This window comes from Orycteropus afer, unplaced genomic scaffold, assembly GCF_000298275.1.
Source record: "Orycteropus afer afer isolate SDZICR_OR568_19922 unplaced genomic scaffold, OryAfe1.0 scaffold00008, whole genome shotgun sequence".
NCBI lineage: Eukaryota > Metazoa > Chordata > Mammalia > Tubulidentata > Orycteropodidae > Orycteropus > Orycteropus afer.
This window is the reverse complement of record NW_006921595.1, coordinates 24,774,128-24,798,468: the sequence shown is the minus strand read 5'-3', so window position 1 is coordinate 24,798,468 and position 24,341 is coordinate 24,774,128. Positions and strand designations below refer to the sequence as shown.

The 24,341-nt window shown below is 35.4% G+C and overlaps 1 protein-coding gene across 1 annotated transcript in view; it reads right to left on the bottom strand.

Moving 5' to 3' along the window:
- The window catches only part of DGKB (diacylglycerol kinase beta), a 913,416-nt gene that overhangs the window by 699,640 nt on the left and 189,435 nt on the right, over window positions 1–24,341 (bottom strand). The window contains exons 7-11 of the mRNA XM_007946219.1: window positions 24,156–24,230; window positions 18,780–18,899; window positions 7,277–7,394; window positions 4,559–4,647; window positions 4,363–4,479 (exon numbers count right to left, since the gene is read on the bottom strand). Of these exons, the coding sequence (XP_007944410.1) occupies window positions 4,363–4,479; window positions 4,559–4,647; window positions 7,277–7,394; window positions 18,780–18,899; window positions 24,156–24,230 (519 nt within the window). The remainder of the gene's footprint in view (window positions 1–4,362; window positions 4,480–4,558; window positions 4,648–7,276; window positions 7,395–18,779; window positions 18,900–24,155; window positions 24,231–24,341) is intronic.

Sequence of the window (24,341 nt, the reverse complement as noted above, 5' to 3'; positions counted from 1 at the left end):
CTATTTCCAATGACTGTAAGCATGAAGACACCATGTCTGATGAAAAAGAGAGTTGGAATAATTGCTCTTTGTCAATGTAGATCAATTATTTTCATCTAGGATGCTGTGAGATTGAGGACCACTTGATTCTGGATGCTTTTAGAAACTCAGGACCAGGATGCCATGCTGCTCCTACTTAGACTGGGAAATTACAGATTCTTCCAGAAAAAAACAAAACAAAACAAACTTCCATTGAGTCAATTTCAACTCATAGCAACCCAGTAGGCTTCTGAGCCAGTAAATCTTTATGGAGGTAGATTACCTCGTCTTCCTTTTACGGAGTGGCTGGTGAGTTTGAACCGCCAGCCCTCTGGTTAGCAGGTAAATGCCTTGGGCAGTGTGCCACCAGAGCCCCCTGATTCTTCCAGAGTTGAGTGATAAGGCATAAGCAGTATTCATCGATTGTCCTCTGCATGCATGCTAGGACTGGATGATGGAAATCTATATGGTATTTCACATAATTATCACTATGATAATAATTGTTATTTACTGAGCATTTATTATGTGGATACTCAACTCTAAACACATCTATGTGGATTATTTACTCATCAAAACTTCATAATAAGTCTATAAGATAGAGATCATTAACTCCATTTTGCAAGCTAGTAAACTGGCAAAATTGGCTACATACCTGGACTAGATTAACACAACTAATAAACAACCATCTTAAGAATTAGACGGTATGACTAAAAATTCAAATAAGTTTCAAAAGTAATATATACCAAACCAAACTCATTGCCATCCAGTTGATTCCAACCCATAGCAACCACCTTTGGGTTTCCAAAGGGGTAAATCTTTACGGAAGTAGGTTGCCTAGTCTTCCTTCCACGGAGTGCCTGGTATGTTTAAACTGCCAACTTTTTGGTTAGCAAGCAAATGCCTTAGGCACTATAAAAACCTCACTGCTGTCAAGTCAGTTCTGACTCATAGCGATCCCCCCTTGGGATTCCAAGGCAGTATCTCTACATAAGTAGATTGCCCAGTCTTCCTTCCAAGGTGTGACTGATGGGTTTGAACTGCCAGCCTTCTGGTTAGCAGTCAAATGCCTTAAGTACTATGCCACCAGAGCTCCTAAAGTAATATATAGGAAGAAGTGATTTTTTTTTTTTTTTTTTTTTGTTTTTGTTTGTTTTTTTTACCCGTTTAAAAACAAAGACCCTTTTTTTTTTTTTTTTTTTTTTTTGGTTTTGCTTTGTGTTTAAACCTGTAAAGAAACCAAGCTCCTTTCTTCTTGTTTCTGTCTGCAAACTATTCTTCACACAATCCATGTAGGAAAGCCTTCCTAAAGAACAAACTTAAGAGTGTCACACCCCATTACTCTCAAAGCTTCTGTTAACTATTCACTATATTAATGAGTCGGGTCCGACTCAACGGCACATAACAACAACAACAACAACAATATTAATAGCACTTTCATGGAAATACAAAGACAAAAGGCAGATTCTGTTTCTTAAAGGTAGGAAATAGTAGACAGTAAGTAGTCATCAGCCAAGAAAATACCAACTTCATACTAAATTTTTTATAGAATGGCTCAAGAAGAACCTATACATTATATTTACAAGTGTAATTTTTCTGAAATAAATGTATTGTTTAATTTGGGAAGAAAAAGCAATAAAGTGATAAATTTGTTCCTATAACTGTTTTAAATTAAAAATCCAAAAGCACACGGAGGCTAAAATTACTTATAAGAGGCAAGACATTCTTCCAGATACATGAAAACTTTTTTTTTTTTAATTGTGAAAGTCTGGTTTCATAAACCACATATTCATGAAAACCCTGGAACTCATTGAAAACAAAAAACAAAAGACCCACAGGCATCAAGTTGATTTTGACTCATAGCAACACCTATTGGGCTTCCCAGGTTGTAAGTCTTTACAGAAGTAGATTGCATCATCTTCTTCCCACAGAGCAGCTGGTGGGTATGAACTGCCAACTTTCTGGTAGCAGCCAAATGCCTTACCCACTACAGGACCAGAATTCTTTTTACATCAAATAAAGCTCAGGACTTGGAAGAGCATGGTGTTAGGTAGTCATTTTTTGTTGTCTTTTTTCCTGATTCTACCATAAATCCTTCATGAATCCCAGATTAGTCTTGTCTTCACAGTTTATGTTGTGTTGTGACATAGAATCATATTTGTGTACCCTAATAAGAACAAAATACCACAGACATATGGTCTGGCCTGATCTGGACAGTTGAAATCCTTGGATTTTCAACAGTAGGCTCATTCGGAGGTAGCAGGCTCTTCCCTATAAAAGAGGGAGACTGGTCTCTCTCAAAGTGCAGGGAATCATCAAGACAAAAGATGAATGTTGACAGCTTAGTGGTTGCTCTAGAAATGTAGATTTTGGAGTCACAGATAAGAGACCATCCAAGGAAGACATAAACAGTCAAAGCAAAAGAAAGAGCCAAGAAAACAAAATGGAAGGTAAAATGAGGATGGAAAGAATATTAAGATGCCTTTTCGTACTAATAAAAAACTGCTGTTGTTGTTATGTGCCATGGAGTCAGACCCGACTCACAGTATAAGCAATAAATGACAGTGATCCCATAGAATGAAAAGAGCAGAAGACATATTTTTATGGAGATTAAATAAGAAAAGGAGAAGAGGAGTTTAGCAGAAGAAATTCTAAGTTCTAAAGTGTGATGCAGTATTAGGACAGGCAGCAATACCATATTTGAAAAGGTTCAAGCTAAGTATGTATTTACAATGAATTAATATTTTTCCAGAAATAAAAAATATTAAATGATAAACCTACGAGTATTATATTTGAAGTCTATCAAGAACAGGAAAGTGACTTAAAATATAAGGAGGAAATAAATTCTGTATTAATATAATTTAATTTCAGTTTATGTGAAAGTTAAAGTATAGCTATTGAAAAATGCACTGAATGGGAAAAATAATAACAATAAAAAAAAAAAAAGTTTCCTACAAGATCTAGTTTTGTAGATGCTAAGCAAAAGAAAATCTAGTATTTTTTAAATGTGCATGAGTTTCAAAAATGAGATATTTTGGTCTTGTTAGAACTGAGAACTTCATATGTTTGAGCATTTTGTATGCATAATTTTAATCACTTTAGACATTTCATTATTATAAGCAAACATTTCAAAAAATAAGGCTGTTTTTCATAATTAAAAAAATTTCCAATGTAAATATAATTTAACCAAGTAATAGCTGCAAATGAGTAAAGAAAATGTGTTCACTTTTAAAAAAGTACTTAAATATGTCTTTGAAATGCAAGTCACAGTTTGTTTTTCTCATTATCCTCTGTATGTGCATGTGGGTGTGTGTGTGCATGTGTGTGTTAAAGAAAAAAAGGCTTAAACTCTGTGGTGTTTTGGGGATACTACAGAGAAACTTCTGAATTTGCCTAACTGATTCAGTGTTCCCTAACGTTTTATTTTGACAGCAAGAACTACTCCTCCTTTAAGGGGAAGACTCAAGTGTTAGGTAGAAAAAATAAACCAAACAAAAACTGTGATCCTATAAAGGTTTCTGAAGTATAGTATTAAAAGAAGCTATCCTGGAAAATGTGCATCCTAAGTATTTTCTAGAAATTAAACATGCAGCACTAGCGGGACCATCTAATAACTATTCCAGAAGTTAACAACTTTCCCAGGATAGACAAGTTTCTCTCTTCTTTCTTACTTATCGATGCCATTAATTACTAGGGTTTACGTCTGCATCTCTTATCTCACAGTTCATGTTTTACCTGATGAAGCAGGGTAGCAACATGTTAAGGAGGAGGGTAAATGAGTCCTGAGAAGCATTGGAACCTAAGATGTAGACCCCATTTTCATCTCTACCTAATCACACGGTCAAGGAACATTTGCTTAATTCCATTTGCCAATCGTGCCATTAAATCTTTGGACCACATTGTTCAGTCTTCTAACCTTTTAAAGCTGACAAATATTGTACTCAAAATAAATCAACAATATGTAAAGAGAAAACTCTACCAAAAAGATGTTGTAAGGTGGAGGCAGATTTATAACCAACCACTTCCCATCTCCCTCCCATGGCCTGCCCCTAGCTGTGGGCTCTGAATATCTTCCCAGTAACTTCTAGAGCTGAATGGAGCACAGTTGGAAAACATGTAATGGGATCATATCTAAAGTTGTCACCAGCTCTAAAATTCTTGATTCTGTGAGACCTGATTGGCTCCTGTCCCTTTGAAACCAGATGAAATAAGAAGCCTCCATGTTTTCATGCTGTCATAGTGTAAAATTCTGAAAGGCCTTCTTGTAAAGGGATCTCAGAGTATATGAGAAATACAGTCTTCAATGTGAGTGAATGCTTTGGACTTTTTTTCCCCAATGTTACTCACTGTGATCTGACACCAAACGCAATGTAGTCCTGTCAGGCCCTGGTAACATTTAACCGTTTTGTGGCACTTGTCACATTTGGTTGGGCAATTGCCTTCAACCCAATAATGGTGCATAACCTAGAACAGACAATAGCAAAGTGGTAAGAGAAGGCATCTCTGCACCACCGTCAGAAAGCAATCAGGGCTATAAACTTACATCAGTGTTTTTCTTGGACTTCACATAGGTCTTGATACAAGAGGGAGGTGCTCTAGCTACACAGCGTTCGTGGACTGTATACTTGCAAACTGAAAGGAAACATGTACACAAATTCAGAGCTAATCCTCATCCTGATTGCAATTTTATAGGGAAGGAATGACATTAACAGAACCTCATTTCATATCCACTGCTCCCTAATCAATCCAATCAGCCACATCAAGGAAAAGTCCAAGTCGACTGTTTTTACCATGGAATACAAAAGGCCAATTAGCACAGGAAATATTATGCATGTGAAAAACCAAGACTCCTCTATCATGGCATAGCAGGAAGTACTTAATTAAATCAGTCCTCACTCAAATTTTTCACAATAATTCCCAGATGACAAAAATATTAAAGACAAATTGATGACTGCCAAATGGCTTGGTGTCATTTGCTAGAAGGAAGAGATCTATATTTTACAAAGTATAGGCATGAGAGCAGCTGGCAGGCATGGGAATAAAAGCCCATGAGTATATGCTATTTTGTCTATTGATTTATCTAAACCTTAACTGGCTGATTAGTCTATTTCCAGAGAATAGATATTGTCATGCATCCCAGGCCCCAGTAAATGTTCAGCCCTCACTGGCCATGGTGGTGCTGCTTCTCTAACAGGAGCAACATCTTCCAGGCAACATGTGGCACACACAGGAAAACCTGCGAAAGCCAGAACCTGTGGAAGGTGGAAGGCTGTCAGAGAAGGAAAGTGGAAACCTTTCCCGTAAGATGAGGGAAGGAAAAGAGAGAAAAGTGGGAAGACTGTACCCTGTCAAAGGCAGAAAATTTGCAAGACCCAAAAAAGCAAGGCAGTCCTGTGGAGTTCCGGCTCTCACAAGTTTCACTGTATCTGTGAAAATTTCTATTTATAGGTAAATATGCATATATGCACATATGCAAGCATATATATGTATATATGTGTGTGTATATATATATAAAGCCTGTCATAAAACTAAAATATGTACTTTTTTGGCATACTCATATTATTTTATGGCTTGATTCTGAATATAACTTAGGGTCATTTATGGATGCTTGTTTACTAAAATATTGATCCCAAATTCAGACTGTTAAATATAAAGGATTAAAAAAAATTAAAACAAAGAAACAAAAAAGAATAGGTAGCCCTCTCAATAAAGCAGAAACAGAAATCAATCATTCCATGAAATTAGTATGAAAAATTTTACATCCATATTAAAATGGTAAAACTCTTCCAAATACTCATATTTATAATTTCCTTTAGTTATACAGATGAATAAAACATACTTTTTCATCTTATCTATATTGGCAATGATGTTAAGAGTATTGCTTTTACCACAAGAATGAGCTAAAATATGTAAGCAAAATTCTCATTTTCTAAACCACAGCAGATAGCCATTGTATTTGAGAGTTATAATTTTCCTTCATATGAGCCTATCAATACAATTTACCATAGAATACTCCCTTCTCCAAAAAAAAAAAAAAAAAAGAAAAGAAAGTATTTACTGTTCAGGTATACAAGAAGAATGTTATCACCTAACTTTTCTTTCAAATATGTCCACCTGAAACTGGCATACAGCGTAGCACACATACCTTTATGAAAATATTTAAAAACATTTAAGAAATTAAATGCATGCGTGGCTAAAACATGACTTACAATGCCAAATTACACATATAAGAAAACTAAATTCTAAAATCTTCTATCAAATAAGGTACGAGGTAAAAGAACAAAAACAACAGTAGCAGTAAAAACAACAATAACTCCAGAAATTGTGTATTATATGCAAGTAAATAAGAATTTAGAGATATACATACAAATGGGAAGTATTGTAACAAAGTTGACAGTATCAGTAACTTCCTAATATAGTAGAAAATGGTATGAGTGAAAGTACTGGATTAATGGACAACACTACATTTAAAAAGATACACTATCCTGTTTTAGCAGAGTTACCAGGGAATGCAAAAGTTCCATAGGCACCCATGCTATAGATTTAAAAACATTGAGGTGACTTTTATAAATGAATTGGCAGTATTTGATTAATACAATAAAATGAAAATTGCTATGAGAATTCTACTAAAATTACAATAATAGCCACAACTATTGACAATAGCAAAAATTGTCAATGCTTTGGATTTTAATATCCATTAACTGTATGTGAAGATTTTCTTTGTTATGGCATAAAAAAAAAAAAAAAAACACCGTGCCTGACGAGTAACATTAGTTTATATTCCTCATGATTTTTTTAATTTGAATGCAAACCTACTTTTAATCAATTAATTTGCATTTTTTAGAAAGACATGAAGGAATTGGCTCATTACAAGAAGTCTATGTGAATAAAAGGGTGAAGTTACAAAAAAAGAAAGACAAATATCAGTAAGATATAAATATGAGAAATTAATGGAAATGTTCATGAGGATCCCAGAATAGATGGCAATCATGAATAAAGTAAAGTACAGTGCAAACACTATGGTTGAAGAATAGGAAAATGTTCTCAGCTGTCTTTCAAAAGGAGGATTTCCCCAAACTTTAGAATGTTAAAAGCAGGGTGACATAACCATCCAGAAACATACTACAGGGAAACATTAATCACAGTAACAGGGGAGGGTCAGGATTACTTCTTCAGGTTCTATCTATAAATGGAACTACTCCGAGAAATCACCCCTTTCTCACTCAGCGTGGTGACGTCCAGACAGAGCAAACATACTCACAGGAGCAGCACAGGCCCTGCTTCCCCACGCCAATCAGCATGTTCAGGCAGAGATTGCAGTAGGCAGGCTTGTTAAAGTGCTTGAGTCGCCACACATGTTGCCCGTCATCCTTCACGTTCTGCACGGGACGTAAGAGAAACAGATTTTACTTAATGAAATAAACAGTGGAATATGTAAGTGCCAATAAATTTCAAAACTGGACTGAAGCATTTGAAGACAATCTGTTATTTCATCTCTGACTTTCTCCAAGATCGCCACAGAGTCTTTAGAAAAACACATGTACACTAGTGGGATTAGACACTGCTAACAAATCTAGGATGCTATAATAACCCACACATTCTAGTCTAATGTCATCAGTTCTAAAACATATCTCAGACCATCATAATGACTGGTCACAAGGAAGATTCCCTAAGAACAGGGACATGAGTGTCTCGCCTTTGAATACGTTACCCTTAGCACAATCCCACAAACAAATAAAGAAAAGGAAAATGCTCCAAAGTGGAAGAGCTTGAGAAATGAAAATTTAAATGTTAACCCTTACTGAATTATAAAACCTAAAATTTCAAGTGTCACTTTGACATATATAAGCCTCACAGGACCTCAGTGTTCTAACTATGTATGTATTAAGCTCCTCTGACTAGACAGTCTCCCCCATCCCTGACAGAAATCTAACTTCAGTGTCCTACTAGGCCATGGAATTATTCAAACCAACCAACAACATTGTCCTGCAAGAACGAGGGCACTTCACCCTCTGGCTACTGCAAAGCCTTCCCCATTCCCCCCCCGCCCCAGCCCCTTCTAGTTCACTCTATTCTCAAGGACAATTTCCATAAGACCCAGCATGCTAGGTAGTGCCATCCTCCTTTGAGGCTGTGGGTATATTTGGCTAATAATCTGCTGTTAATATCATCTGTCCAGTGTTGGGTGTCCTGTGTTCAGCCATCTCATTCATATTATTTAGGGCACTGGATCCTTCTAGGAGGTGGTTAGAACACTTATGCAATACTAGTAACATGTAAAATTCAAGGTGGTGTTTAGATCTTGAAAAGAGGTAGAAAGGTGGGATGGGATGGAAAAGAGCAATACTTACAAATTAGTTATTGGTAATATTATATAGGTTTTCATTAGAGACTTTGTTAAACATTATAACTTACCTTAATATATTTTTGTATGTATCCAATAGTACATTCAAAAGATTAATTTTTTTAAGGACCTCCATACACTACCATTTGTTTACCACTCTTTCATAAGATACAAATGACTTTAATCTGATAGGAAAGTAATAAAACCATTAAAATAGTATTACTATTGTTATTTGCCACAGGATAACCCTGAGTTTAAGTTATTTCACTTATTCTCCTAGGTAAAGCTGAATTTCTCCCTGTTTATCAAGCAAAAGCAATTACTGTATTTTTTTTTTCCTGAAATTATCTTTTCAAAGATATTTAAATAATGAATAGCCTTAGACAATGGAGATGTGTTTCCCTCCAGAACACAGGGTAAGTTTACTTACTACCCAGTATAATATCATTATAGTTACTTCTATAATTGATGTTTAACCATAGCTGCATATTCAAGACTAAAATAAAGAGAATATTATGCTTATGAATCTCTTGAATAACTTATAGGAGTAAAATATTAAATTAAATTAAATCATCCCTCTTGTTATCATTTTCTCCATTACAATGTAGTCCTTGTATGCCATTCACCAAACTATATCACACCAAGGTCAATTTCAGACATTACCTCTTGGTATTCAATTGAAAATATCATGGATGATAATTTTTCAGGTTGTCATATTTCATAGAATTCATGTATTTAGTAATTTTTAGAGCACCTACTATGTGCTGGGGCACTACTAGTAATTTTTTAGTAGTGGGGCAATGAAAACATGTCCCAATCATCTTGTTTTCTTGATAATGAAGTATTAATAATAATGCTTCTAAACCACATTTTCCTATTCCCAGTCAAGAGGCAAACCACCGGCTTTGTATTATCAAAGAAAAATCTACAGTAACTAGTCCTTATATTAGCAACAGAAATGTCAAATTTGTGTCATACAATTAAACATTAATGAAAACGCTTCCTAGGAGATAATTCTCCATGGGTCTCTTGAATTTCTCCCTGTTTACCAAGCAAAAGCAATTATTGTATTTTTTCCCCCCCGAAATTATCTTTTCAAAGATGTTTAAATAATGAATAGCCTTGGACAATGAAGATGTGTCTCCCTCCAGAGCACAGAGTAAGTTTACTTACTACCCAGTATAATAAAGAAAATTTCTCCTTTTAAGACAAAGATTAAGCAAGTTTATTTACTACACATTATAAAAGATTCAGTTTTCTTAAGCTAGGAGTTCCTCAGCTGTGATGTGAGCTGTGATTCTGTGAGCATCATTTACCTAGGTCTCTCTGACTGACTTGGGGGACAAACTTACAACTCATGCTACTTGCTTTGCCAGGAATGATAAGGTCCTTTGTCTCTGACTCAGGAGTCCCCTGGCTTCTGCCAGCCTCCATAAAACTGTGGCAAATGAACTCATTAGCTTGCAAGTAAGAAAAAGCTCAGATTTTCTTTTATGGTAACAGCCTAACTCTCAACAAAAGTAATTATGTAGAAGGTATCATGTGGAAGTCTTAAGAAAACATAGATGTTTCAGTTTTCTCTCAAAAGTTAAGAAATACACTTTGTCATAATTCTGAATTTAATTCTGGCTTGCTTGAGTCCTAAGATTTCCAGTATCTTTATAATGTAAACAAAATAATTAATTATTTGTTTACTTTGCTACATTTCCACCTCTCTTTCTCTCTCCTTCTCTCTCTCTCTCTCTCTCTGTCTCTCTCTCTCTCTCTATATATATATATATGTATATATAATTATATGATGATGTATTCCTTTAAATAAGAATAAAACAATGTGAAAAGTGTAAGTAATGGAGTATTTAATTTTTCTTAAATACATTAATAAACAAACTTTAAAAGTAGCAGTTAAACGCTTAAAAAATCTTTCAAGTGAAAAGGAGGAAGAAAAAAAATCCCATTTTCATATGTATTCCTGTTTTTATAATCCTTGTCTTTTTATTTTTAAATGATTGTCCATTACATGTGAATAAGCCTCATCCTGTTGAAGAGTCCATATGGACCAAGTTAGCTGGCATTTTCCTTATCAAAAAATAAACAAGTCTGAGCGTGGGTGTTCTGTCAATCAGAACACTTAGCCATGTTACAGGCTGCAACTGATGTACAAATCCATTACCCAGACATAAAATGCTTTATCCAAAAAAAAAAAACAAATTAAATCGCTTTATAGCTCTTAACCGGATACATTGCCAAAATACGCAAGGGATGAAATATGTATATGACTGTTTCAAGAGAAGACATTGAAACCAGGAGCCAGCTACTTCTCAGCAGTGCAAATTATACTCCAGCTCCCTGTGTTTTCATGTCTTGTCTTGTTTGTCTTGTTTAGATTCTAAACTTAGTGGAGGAGGGGGAGAATCTGTCCCTTACTATATTCAATCAGCCACTACAGCATGTCTCTGTTAGTACTTCTGTTGCAAATAAATATTTATTGTCATAGAAAGCAATTTATTTTTGTAAAAAAGAAACAAAACAGAAATCCAGAAGACTTGATTCCTGGCCTACTATGAAAAAGAGGCTGAACCATTTCACCTCTCTTATTTTCCTCTCTAATAAAACGAAAGTACCCACTTTCCTTTCCCAGGACATGGTGTGAGGTTTCATTATACAATACCTGTGAAGTTAATTTAGCTCCTCAGGAATGGTGTTATATAAACAGCAAATATTATTACCATCATTGGATCGAGTTGTGTAACATCCCAATGTTCCAGTCAAACAATGGAGAGGGGTAGGTGGAGGCCTATTCTGTGTTATTTCATACAAATTTTGCCCTCATGTTTGTTTATTTGTATTTTCTATTACCAGGCATTGTTCTTAGAAGAAATGTATCCTGATATTTAGAATATGTAGTGTATTTTTTTAATGAACAGTTCAGTTTTGTGTTATAACAGAAATGCTTAATGAAACCTATAGGTGAGTTCACACACAAGAAGAGCTCCAGGTGCCCCTTCTCCTCTCAATCCCCTCAAAGTCAAAGGCATCTTCAAACACAAGCATGTTCTTTGGTGCTTTCTGAAACCTATCTTATTATCTCAGTGATTCTTAAAGCTTCAGTTTTGCCCTAAATACATCCAAGATTACATATAATGTGCAAATTAACTAGGGCTACTATAAATAGTATTGCTTTTTTTGGTTGTTGTGTTCTTGTTAAATGTGTTCTTGTTAAATTTGATTTATTTTGTTGTTGAGAATATACGTAGCAAAACATACACCAATTTAACCATGTCTACATACACAATTTAGTGACATTGCTTACAGTCTTTGGGTTTACAACCATTCTCACCTTCTTTTTCTGAGTGGTTCCTCTGCCATTAACATAAATTCACTGCCCTGTAAGGCCTTTATTTAATCTTTCAGGTTGCTGTTGTCAATTTGATCTCCTATAGACAGTCATTGAAAAAGAATAATGTTCTAGGAAAATATTTCTTACTAGTTAAGCTAAACTATTGTTTGGTTTAAGAAGACTTCAGGGGATATTTTTGGCTTAAGATTTAAAGCTTATCTTAGGGTAATAGTTTCAGGCATTAATCCAATCTTCATGGCTCCAGAAAGGCTGGAGTCCATAGAAATTTGAAATTCTGTTCTGCATTTTCTCCTTTTTGATCAGAATTCTTCTACAAAATCTTTGATCATAATGTTCAGTAATGGTAGCTGGGCACTGTCCAGTTCTTGTGGTCTGATAGCAAAGGAGGCAATTGTTCATGGATGCAATTAGCCACACATTCCATTTCCTCCTCGGATTCCTAACTCTCCTTCTTCCTCTGTTGCTCCAGGCAAATAGAGATCAATTGTGTAGTGGCATGGCCACTTGCAAGTCTTTAAGAACCTAGGAACTGCACAAGAAGCTAGGAGATAGAACAGAAGCACTAAAAACGTTATTAGACCCATTAACTGGGATATCCCATGAAACCATGGCTTTAACCTCCAAACCAAGGCACTAAATCCCATGATGTGTTTGAGTGTACATAGCAATTTCAGAAGCTACTTTTTTTACTTGTAAAACTTTCTATTATGAAACTTTTTCCAATTCAAGTTTTTCCAAGTGTACAACTTAATGATACCAAAAAATAAAATACCACTGCCATCAAGTCAACTGCAACTTATAATGACCCCCACAGAGTTTATAAGGCTGTAAATCTTTAGGGAAGCAGACTGCTTTGTCTATCTTCCGCAGAGCAGTTGGTAGGTTCAATAATGATAGCACTCAAAATAACTGACTGTGCAACTTTACTATTAATCAATGAAATATTTCTATTGCTGTTTCAAAAGACCTCAAGGTGAATTTTTACCAATGTCACAGCCAAAACGCTCCTACTCGCATATCTAGATATATGCATGTTTCAAATGACTTGACTTATAATGTGTAGATGAGCTAATGTTACAAACTTATTCCAGCTCATTATGTAATATAAAAAAATAGCAACCACCACAGTTTCCAAGGCTGTAAATCTTTACAGAAGCCAACTGTCTCATCTTTCTTCCATGGATCATCTGGTGGCTTAAAACCACCAATGTTCTGGTTAGCAGTCAAATATCTTATCCACTACGCCACCAGAAGCACCATTAAATTACCTTATTTCTCTGTTAAATATCTCCAAAGAAATTATAATAATATGAAAGAAATCGCTCTTTTAGATTAAAAAAAAAAAAAAAAAAAGTTGAGCTATGTCAGCCCCTGGGGAAGAATGCAGAGAGAGGTTTCAAAATTACAAATAGCGTTGCAATCACATTTCTGCTCTTCAGATGCCGACCATACTTTCTAAGGTCAGGTTCAGATCCCACCATTCCTAAAGCTCAAATGTAAATTCAATAGCACATAATAGCATAGTTATTTTCCAAAAATTGTTGGCTTTATGCAACTTTATAACTCCTTCCTAAATTGGGCAATGTGTAAGCAAAAACATGAAAAGTTTTATCCAATTTAAAATTACAGTGAAACATCAGTTTTCCATATATAACTTAGTCTCTTAAGAATGGATAGCTTTTTACTCTCCAGCATACTCAGAAATTTCATCAGAGTAAGAAATTCCATTACAAACTAGGAAGTGAACCCACAGGTTATATACACTTCATTTAGTTAAGCAAAAATGTGTCCCAAATCATTTCAACCAAAGGTTACACACAAGGAAAAGACCAGGATTATTTGAGCACACAAAGAACAAAATAAACAAACAAACAAAAAAATACAGACTAATTGCATGTGGACACAGTAAATAAAGAAGGAGAACTTAAGGTGTCATTATTTAAAGCCAGTGTCTTGCTTAAATATGCATTCTTGTTTTTATGATATTATGAATTCATGAATTTCCCTTGACATGTCCAATGGTGCTCAAAGATCACACCATTTAATATGTTCACCTAGGAAAAGAAATATTTGAACTGAAAGTATACTGTTGTTGTTTTATGCCATCTAGTCGGACCCAACTCATAGTGATCCCTCCTTGGGTTGCCGAGGCAGTATCACTACGGAAGTAGATAGCCCAACCTTCCTTCTGAGGAGTGGCTGGTGGGTTTGAACCACCACCCTTCCGGTTAGTAGTCAAGTGCCTTAGGCACTATGCTACCAGAGCTCTTTGAAAGTATATTAGGGAAAAAAAAGGAGTTTAGATATGTTCTTAAGTAACTGCTTTTCATAGGCCCAGAGAAGATGATTGGCTTGCAAAAATGATCTAGTTAGTTCCTAACAGAGCAAGGGTGACCACCTGTTAGATGCAGAGTTGATAGCCACTATCCATTAATCATCACATCATGCTGGGTTGTCTGCTTGTGCTAAATAGAAGGTATTGGATTCTTTTCTCCTGAAAGATTTAAAATACATTAAAACTGTTTCTGTTTTGACATGACAAATTAGTGATGAAATAGAGCAGGAGTCGGAAAACTATGGCCCTCTCATCAAATTGGCCTGCTACCTGTTTTTATAAATAAAGTCTTATTAGAACACAGACATTCTCATTAACTTATTTGTTGCTCATGTCTGTTTCAAGCTACAGTGCAGAGTTGAACAGTTGCAATAGATACCATATGGCTCTCAGAGCCTAAAATATTTACTATCTGGCCCTTTACAGACAAAGTTTGCCAATCCTTGGAAAAGAGTCAATTTCTAGATAGAGTTATTTAAAAAAAGAAATGGATTTTCATTCTAAACTGAGCTTTTAAAATAATTCTTTGATGAGATGAATGCTGAAAGAAAGATGAATAAGTCTCAAGTATTCATTTTTATTAATCAAATCACAAGTGCTACCTAAACTTTCAATGCTCTTTCAGATGTACCAAGGCTCTGTGCTACTTGTTACTCATTTATCTTGAGTGTTCTAAACTTTTAAAACCTTTGTGTAAGAGAAAGGAACTGACTCATATTCTCTAGTCATATAGTCATACGTAGTCATATAGTCTTATAGTCACATGTAGTCATATAGTCAGGTCCTGAGAAGCTACATTTCTCATTTTAGAACCAAAACAAATTTATAATCCAGTAGCCTTTAAATTCTGTAGATGGAGAAATGCAAACGACAACAACATCACAACTGCTCTGACTTGCATTAGCAGTGAGGTTTACACACCTTGGACAACATTGTTATGTGTGTAATTTGGCTAGTACACCAGTCACTTTCAAATACACTGAGGTATTTAACATGCCCTATCAATTAGAATCTACTCTCCAAGCTCCTAATTGAAAACAAACAGGAATATATAGGACAGCCTAACAATTCAGTATTCACTGTATTTGGCATGGCCAAATTCAAGCTAAAGCATCTATATTTCCAATGTAACAAACTAAGGGGTGAGAAAGTGGGGAGGGCATCAAATTCTCTACAAGTAATAAAATAACATATTAATTGCCTACGAAAAGGAAAAAAAAATCTCAATCACTAAAAAAAGTCCTCATCACTCAGTTGGCAGTGTGTCATTTACGCTTTGTGAAACGCCATGCCTTAGATAAAAATGCTGTTTGTAACAAATAGATGTTCTCCGCTTTCTGGTTATAATTATATAGTTTATATGTTTTATTAAAAGATTATTGACTTATTATTTGAAAAAAAAAAAAAAAAAGATGATGATGAAAACGAGAAATTTCTTCTTTCAGAATCCTTCTTTACGGATGAGAAAAATCCAATGCCCAGAATATGTACGCGGGCCTAAAAATGCTAAAACAATATAGCCCTGCCATCTAGTGGTCATTACTGGAAATACAACTCTGATTAAGTCTATGAAACTTCAAATCCTTCTCTCTTATAAAGCTCCAAAAACATGCCCTTTTTTTCCTCCAAATTCCAAAAGATAAATCTATGAATTAATTTATAAAGTAAATTATGCATAATTAAAATTTCATATATTAAACGAAGAATTATTCAGTTGAAGTAACCACCATAATGATGTCATATGTTTTAAAAAAAACAAGTTAAGTTCATTTAGATTTGTGGACTATATTTATTCATGCTACTTTCACATGTTATCAAAAATCTACATTTTTACAGGATTTTAGGCAATGAATTCCAGAGCAAAAAGTCATTTTAAGAAGCGTTCTAAGTTTAAAATGTGTATGATTCTTTCCTTGTCCCTTCACTCAACTTCCAAATGCTATCTTCACCCATTCTTGCCTTTTCCCTTATTCTTTCATAATATGATTTTCTAAACTACCAGAAAAATAAAACTTTTAGTTTTAAAAATATAACATTTCCCAAAAGTAATGATTTTTATTGAAACTCCTTGAAAGAGTCATGTAACTATTTTTTAGGAGAGTACATATTAAACTTTAACATCTCATTGTTTTTATTTTAATTTTATTGGAATAGTTTAATATCCATAATATTCTTGCCAGAAATTACATTAAACAATTAAAAATATTTATTTATAATATGTTGTTGTTATGTTTGAAACCACTAGCTGTTGCACAGGAGCGACCCCTCCTTGGGTTTCCGAGGCAGTATCACTACGAAGTAGATTGCCCAACCTTCCTTCTGAGGAGTGGCTGGTGGGTTTGAACTGCCAGCCGTCTGGTTAGCAGGCAAGTGTCTTAGCCACTATGCTACCAGAGCTCCCATTTATAATATAGAGATACATAATACGTTATTATAGAAAAACACCCTTTTATGTGTAGTATATGAACATCCAGCACTGAGAGCTATTGTTTCTTTAATTTTTGAAATGTGGAAATGTATATGTATGAACAATAACATCTTTATTTTAATATCTGTATTTTGTATATATGTGTGTATACACACACACACACATCTGCATACCACATACACTTACAAATTGTTCATTTTAAGACTAATCTCCTTTATATCACATATTAGTATTTTTTTTTTCTTTTCCTTCTTAGACCATTCCTAAAACTTCATGTGTGTCATAAGGGTTAGGATTCAACTGAATGTAAAGGAATTTGAAGATCCAGAAAAAAAAGTGACAAATGCTACTGTCCTGAAATTCATTGATATATTTGCACACTTTATATAAATAAACATATGTTTATACCACTCACATGTTTCATCAACACAGATTGTAAGATATTTTGAGAGATAACTTTTTAAAAGTTGATATCATGTTTAAATGTGGTACAGTCTTAAATATGCAAATTGATATTGCTCTAAGTAGAAGTTTGAAACAAGGAACACTGGTGGTGGAATAATGGTTAAGCACTGGGCAGCTGACCAAAAGGTTGGCAGTTTGAAACCACTAGCTGTTGCACAGGAGCAATAATAATACTATATTATTGCAGCTCAAAACTCTAAATATTATCTATGCCATGGTGTTTTCCATTACTGATATTCTGAAAATAAGCAACTTTTTTTTTTTTTTTTTTTTTTACTATATTATAGGTCAAGAAATCAGATGACATATTACACTGGGCAAATATGCTGCAAAAGAACCCTTTAAAGTCCTGAAGAGCAAAGATGTCTCTTTGAAGACTAAGGTGCACCTAATCCAAGCCATGGTATTTTCAATAGCCTCATGTGCATGTCAGAAAACTGGACAATGAATAAGGAAGACTGAAGAAGAGTTGATGCTTTTGAGTTGTGGTGCTGGCAAAGAATACTGAATGTACCATGAACTGCCAGAAGAACTAACAGATCTGTCCTGGTTGAAGTGCAGCCAGAATGCTCTTTGGAAGTGAGAATGGCCAGACTTCAACTCTCCTACTTTGGTCATGTTGTCAGAAGGGGCCATTCCCTGGAGAAGGATGTCATGCTTGGTAAAGTGGAAGGTCAATGATGAAGAAGAACACCCTCAGCAACATGGACTGACACAGTGGCTGCAACGATGGGCTCAGGTATAGCAAGGATTGTGAGGCCACACAGGAACAGGCAGTGTCCCGTTCTGTTGTACATAGGGTCACTATGAGTTGGAGCCAACTGGGCAGCACCTAACAACAATATATTACAGGTAATACATTTTCAATTCTCAATGATAAATTTGAATATCCAGTAAGTGATGAGTTGATGTCATTGTTGTTTTGTCTTTTTCTAAGAATTACTGAAATTTATGGCAAAGTTAGGTCAATGAAATTTGCATTCAAAGTCATTATTTTATCATATTCTGTTCTTAGGTTGACTTTTTTTATTCTGCAAGACCAATATTTAATTGCCACTGGATGCACTGATGCAAGAAAGCTTTTGACATGCTTAGAATGACACAGTGGCTGATTTACTGATATGCAATAAAAATTAGTGTGTATTGTATATTTAAATTCTCCACTACCTCAATATATAACTGGTTGTGCCAAGCATTTGTTATCAATAAAATTTAGTATTTTAAAGGGGGTAGAGTTGTGGAATGGTATGGAATGTCAAAAGAGCCAAAGAAACCAGTAAGATTTGGGAAGAGGGTCTCTTGTATTAGAATATGTAAGAAAGTCAATTAGTATTTATTTTCTTAACAACTGGGAGAAAACCCATTGCCATCAAGTTGATTCTGACTCATAGAGACCCTACAGGTCAGAGTAGACCTGTCCCATATGGTTTCCAAGGCTGTAATCTTTAAAGAAGTAGACTGCTACATCTTCTTCCAGTGGAGCAGCTGGTGGGTTCAAACCACTGACGTTGTGATTAGCAGTCGAGCACTTAACCACTGAACCACCAGAGCACCTTTAACAATTACACTGCACTATAATTAGAGGAAAACAAAAGATGTATGTAAAGGATTTCTATTAAACCCCTAAGGCAGTTTCTAAATGAATCAATATGTTTGTGGCAAGTATTGCTACACTACACAAGTCGCTATTGTTAAATTACACCACAGCATACTTATTAAAATATCCAGCCACTCACTATATACTTAAAGATAATGACCAGATAAATTTATAATCAAAATGTGAATAGTGAGCCCATCTGACTTCCCACCAGGCTATCTATCCCCTTCTGCTTACACTTTCTAAGCCCAGGAGCACAAGAAGTGGGATTGTTGTCATTCCTCCTTGGATCCATTCCTCTAGAGACACAGTTCCATCATGATCATAGTCAATCTCTTCCATCATTTCATGGAGGATCTGGAGTAGAGGAGATGTAGAAACATGTTCAGTGAATAAATAAATTATCTGCTTATGATACAGCAAAGCATGACAGGAAGCTGGTTATAATAAACTATGACTAGCAGCTAAGTGGAAGGTCGAGACATGTCTCTAGAAAATTCAGTACAACATCCATCCTATTACTGAGAAAATAGTGGCTTTGTCATGATTTCTAGAACCTACATTGCCCCACCTTCAGAAGTAATTGCTTAACTTTTTAAAACGTTTCCAATGTATGGGCCAGCTAAAACAAGAAGACATCTTTAATTTAAGGGTATAAGTGGTCTTTAATTACTTTCTCCTGTTTTTTTTTTTTTTTTAATTCAAATATATGCTAGAAAATGTCTGAACAAATTAACTTCATGGCAAAGAGCTGAAATACTGCTTTGTTAAGTGGTAAGAGGAGGGGAGGATTAAGTTGCTTTTAATTGCCTATGAAAACTTAATTGAGCTAAGCAGTTAAGCAATCAAATCATGTTTGATGAGACTTCTTTTCTAAAGTTGACTTGAACATATTGCTCCCTACAGCATGTGTTTGCAATGCATCCCCATCTCTGTGGTACAGTGCTACTACAGGTACTTACTTCAAAAGCTGTTATGAGAGTTAAAGTGGTGTTTGCCTAAACACTCCTGTTTGGTTGATTGGTGTCTTTCCTCAGGAACACATTTATCTACAGGCTCTGGGAGATAAGTTTTGAACAAAAATGATGCTGAAATAGTTATTCCATTATTCCCAAAATAAATATAAAGAGAAATTACTTAGAATGTGCGAAAATGACATAAGATCTGGTTAAAATGTCCTGCCCTGTAAAGGCACACTGATGAATTAGTAGAAAGGAATATACGAGATGAGAATAAAGCATTTGTTTCAGATGGCTGATGCTTTCACTTTGCAACTAATTAATCTAGAGCCTGGGTTGGTTTCATAAAACCTTTCCCAAGTACTTTTCAGTCTTTCCTAAGTGCCATCAACTTCAAATAATCATCTCTCTTACTCTATGCCTGTTGTTGTTGAATCGATTTTGGGTCATGATTTGGGGTCATCCATTGGGTTTTCTTGGCTCTAATTTCCATGGAAGCAGATCATCAGACCTTTCTTCCATGGTACCTCTGGGTGTGTCTAAACAATGACCTTTAGGTAAGTAGTCAAATGCAAACCATGTGTGCCAACTACATGGAAACTTCACAGGTGTCATACAATGTGCATACAATAATATTTTAAAATATTATTTTAAAATAAGGAACCCTTTGGAACCAATAGGTAGGATGACACAGTTACCATGACAGTAACCACACAGCAGAAGGTAAAGTTTATCCTATTTTCCTACTCTTTGGGGTCCTTGAGTGGTGCAGTTAATGTATTCAGCTGGGGAATGAAAGCTTGAGGATTTGAATCCAACCAAAGGCACTTCGACAGAAAGTCTTGGATAATCTTCTTCCAAAAATACCAACCACTGAAAACCCTATGGAGGCAGGCTACTCTAACACATGACTCACCATGAATCAGAGTGGACTGTGAAGCAACTGCTTATTTTTGTTTTTTCCTACTCTTTGGACTCCCCACAGCAGTCACAGAATGACCAGTGCTTGCCATGATAAATACTGTATCATAGTTTATTATTTGTATTCTCCAGTAGGTATATGTCACAGTTACAGTGTCCAGTCACCACTGTGTCCATCTTCATGGATCCAGACCTCCCTTTCCTCAAATCTATATCCTCCTCCTGACACCTCCAAAAAAGGAACCATCTTGTTGGTAATTTGTTAAGTATTTGGCTGCTAATGAAAAAGTCAGCAGTTCTAAGCCACTAGCCACTCCATGAGTGAAAAGACCTGGTGATCTGTTCCTGTAGATTTCAGCCTAGGAACTTCTACAGGGGTGGTTCCACTCTGTCCTATAGGGTTCTATAAGTCAGAGTCTACTCGATGGCACACAACAACCACACTTGTGCTTTGAAATAAGGTAGGAAACCACCCTTCTCCCTCCCATACCAGTAAAGCCATGCAGGCTCGGGCAAGGAGACACTCACTCTCTCCCTCTAAAGTCCATAAAACCATAGAAGTAGCAGTTAACCTTCCAGGCTTTTCCACAAACAGGAGAAGGGACAAACTGCAACTCCACTCCCTTTCCAGTTATTATCATGATGAATCTGAACTAAAAATAACCTGAGATTTTTTTAGCTCAAACTCCAAACAATAACTATATAAAGACTTGAATAACCTACTGAAGCTTGCACTAATTTTTTATTGTGTGAACACATACTCTAGTCATAAGAGGTGAGCTCTTGCCTAAGGAACTCCATTTCATTCTGAACAGTACTAATGTTCCCAAAGACCCAAAGATCTTATGTATGATGATACAGAATGTCTCTTCTTTTATTGACTTATCACATCCATTTATTCCATTCCACCAGGCTTTACCTTCTGATCCAACAGAATAAGTATAAATACCTTCTCATGGAGCATTTTCTAAGATAATTAAGTAAAGCTACTATGTTTTCTTATGCTATTTGTTCTATTCCCTTTTCAGATAAATCTATCTGCTTCAAGTAATACTTATACAGCATGGCATTGGCATTCCTTGACATTTTCGTTTCCACTCTATGGAAAATCTTATTAAAGGTAATTAGTACATGTCATTCTTAATGTGCAGTATACAACACTTAATGCACTTATCCAAGTATGCCACTATCGCCATCTATCTATTTTATCACATTGTAAATTTTGTCTGGATCATTACATTGTTAACACATCCACATGAATTTAGCCCACGATTGTGGTTTCTTTTTTTGTTTGTTTGTTTGTTTTTTTTTTTTTTTGGTAAATCTATAAGATCCTTGAATTTTGTTGATTTATAAGCAAGGGGAACATTTCATTTTTATATGTAAAGCAGTTAGGTTACCAAAGTTATTTTTATTGTTGGGTCCTGTTGAGTTGATTTTTGATTCATGGTGACTTCATGTAAGAAAGCAGAACTGCCCCTTAGGGTTTCTTGGCTGTTATCTTTACAAGAAGGAGCTCTGGTGGCAATGTTTAAATCATTAAACTATTCATCAAAAGGTCAGTGGTTCAAACCCACCAGCTATTCCATGGGAGAAAGATGAGGCACTCTGTTTCTGTAAAGATTTACAGGCTTAGAAACCTTGTGGCACAGTTCTACTCTGTCCTATAGGGTCAATATGAGTCAGAAGCCACTTGATGGCTGTGGGTTGGGAATCTTCACAAGAGCAGATCAAACTATCTTTCTCCTGTAGAGCCACTTGGTGGGTTCAAGCCTCTAACATTTTGGTTAGCAGCTGAACACTTAACTGTTGTACCACCAGGGGTCCTTAAGTCATCCAATTCTAGTAAATGAGTCTTTAAGGATGTCACATATATTTTGTAATTTCATTTTATTTGACAGGGACATGATGGTAAAACTGTCCATGGGATCTCTAAGGTCAAGGTAAGAAATATGCAGAATGCAGTTTCCTGATTAAAACAGCTTTTGTGAAGAGTGGGTTCTGAATTCCACTCCAAATTTGTAATTATACCAATCTCTGATTGACAGATTAATAATTTGTATAAGTGGAAAGGTGACTAGAAATGGAGAAAGCCATTTTAGAGTGACTTAAACAGAAAGGGCAACAGAATTCATAAGCAGTCCCTTGATTTCAATGAAAACAGTATTAAAGTGAATCAAACAAAATTCTTAGTAGAATCAAATGAGTGTTATGATCTACTTTATTATTCCGTAAACAAACTGCAAACTGTTAATAATATTTTTACATATGCATTCCCACATCTAAAATTAAATACTTGAATTAGAATCGGAACAAACCCCAATCCCAATTGAAAAGTGTCTGTCATCATACATGACATTGCACTGACTTTGTGACTTTCTTCATTATAGTTTGCAAAGAAAGTGAAATGCTGTCAGAGCTTCTATATCAAATAACCAGGCTGATAGCTGGGTAGGTGTGAAGAACGGTCAAATATCAAATATATATCACTTAAATAAACTTGATTTTTTTTTTTTTAAATTCATGTACAATTTGGTAAACATAGTTACTTTCAAAACTATATAAAATCAATGCTACTCATCATTCCCCCATATATTACTTGGGGCTAAAGTTTCAAATCGAGTAGTTTAAATACAATTTTGAATAATGTTGTACTTTGACCAAATCCTATGCAAAATAAGAAGTCTTTCTGTTTTTATAAGTATTGTTAGGTACTGTTCCTTCAAGCCACCCATCCCCTGCCCTTGAGTTGACTGCAACTCACAGAGACTCTAAGAACAGAGTAGAACTTCCCTAAAGGCTACAAATCTTCATGGATGCAGAATGCCTCATCTTTCCTCCTTTGTATTGGCTGGTGGTTTCAAATTGCTGACCTTTTGGTTAGCAGCTAAATGCTTTAACAACTGTCCCACCACAGCTCCTTTTTCTTCAATAACTTATTTAAAATTCCCAGCTCACTAGCTGAAGAGTTTTGGGCAAGTAACTTTAACATCTTTGCCTCTGAAATTCCTCATCTGTAAAATGAAGAAAACAATTGTATCTTCCTTAGAGAGAAAAAGAGGAAGACCCTCAATGAGATGGATTGACACAGTGGCTGCAACAATGGGCTCAAAGATAGCAAAGGATGTGAGGATGGTGCAGGACTGGGCAGCTTTTCAGTTTTTCCTTCTGCTGTATATAGAGTAACTGTGAGTCAGAACTGACTCAGTAGTACCTAACAGCAACTTCAGAGAGAAGAGGGTATTAAATAACACACTGTGCTGAGGAAAATGTCATCATCTTTAATTGCCTTTATCTTCTCTGTATGAAAATTTTAGTTATTTCGATTTAAAGATACTAATAAAATCACAAAAGATATAACTTCATTTATGGCATGGCAAAGCAATGAAGACATACCTTCACTTATGGCATAATCTTGACAGTGTCCTTCAGCAGCTTCTGCTTAGTCATATACCAAAAAAAACAAACTCCCCCCTGTTGAGTTGGATCCGACTCATAGCAACCCCCCCTTGGGTAAGAATACCATTCAAATTGATTTAATTTCCATGAGGCAGAAAAAGAATACATAATACTAGGAGCTTCAGAATATCATATATACCTTATTATCTAGTTCGCAATCCACTTTGGCTGCTGATTAGAAATAGTAACTCAATGTTATCAAATATAAAATCAAATCAGAGAAGACACATCAGTGAAGAAATTTAGCCAACAGTAAAATCATTCCTATACCTACTGGATTAAGCTCAGTGACATCCCATTCAAGGTACTCTGCTACATGCATCATTTGACTGATGATATTTTCCAGCTCCTGGAGAAGACAGACAGAAGAGAGAGAATACAAGTTTTTAGTAAGCTCTTAAGCCTGGACTTATAGGAATTGTCCTGTTGAAAATTAACCTCAAAACTAAAGGAGTTTATA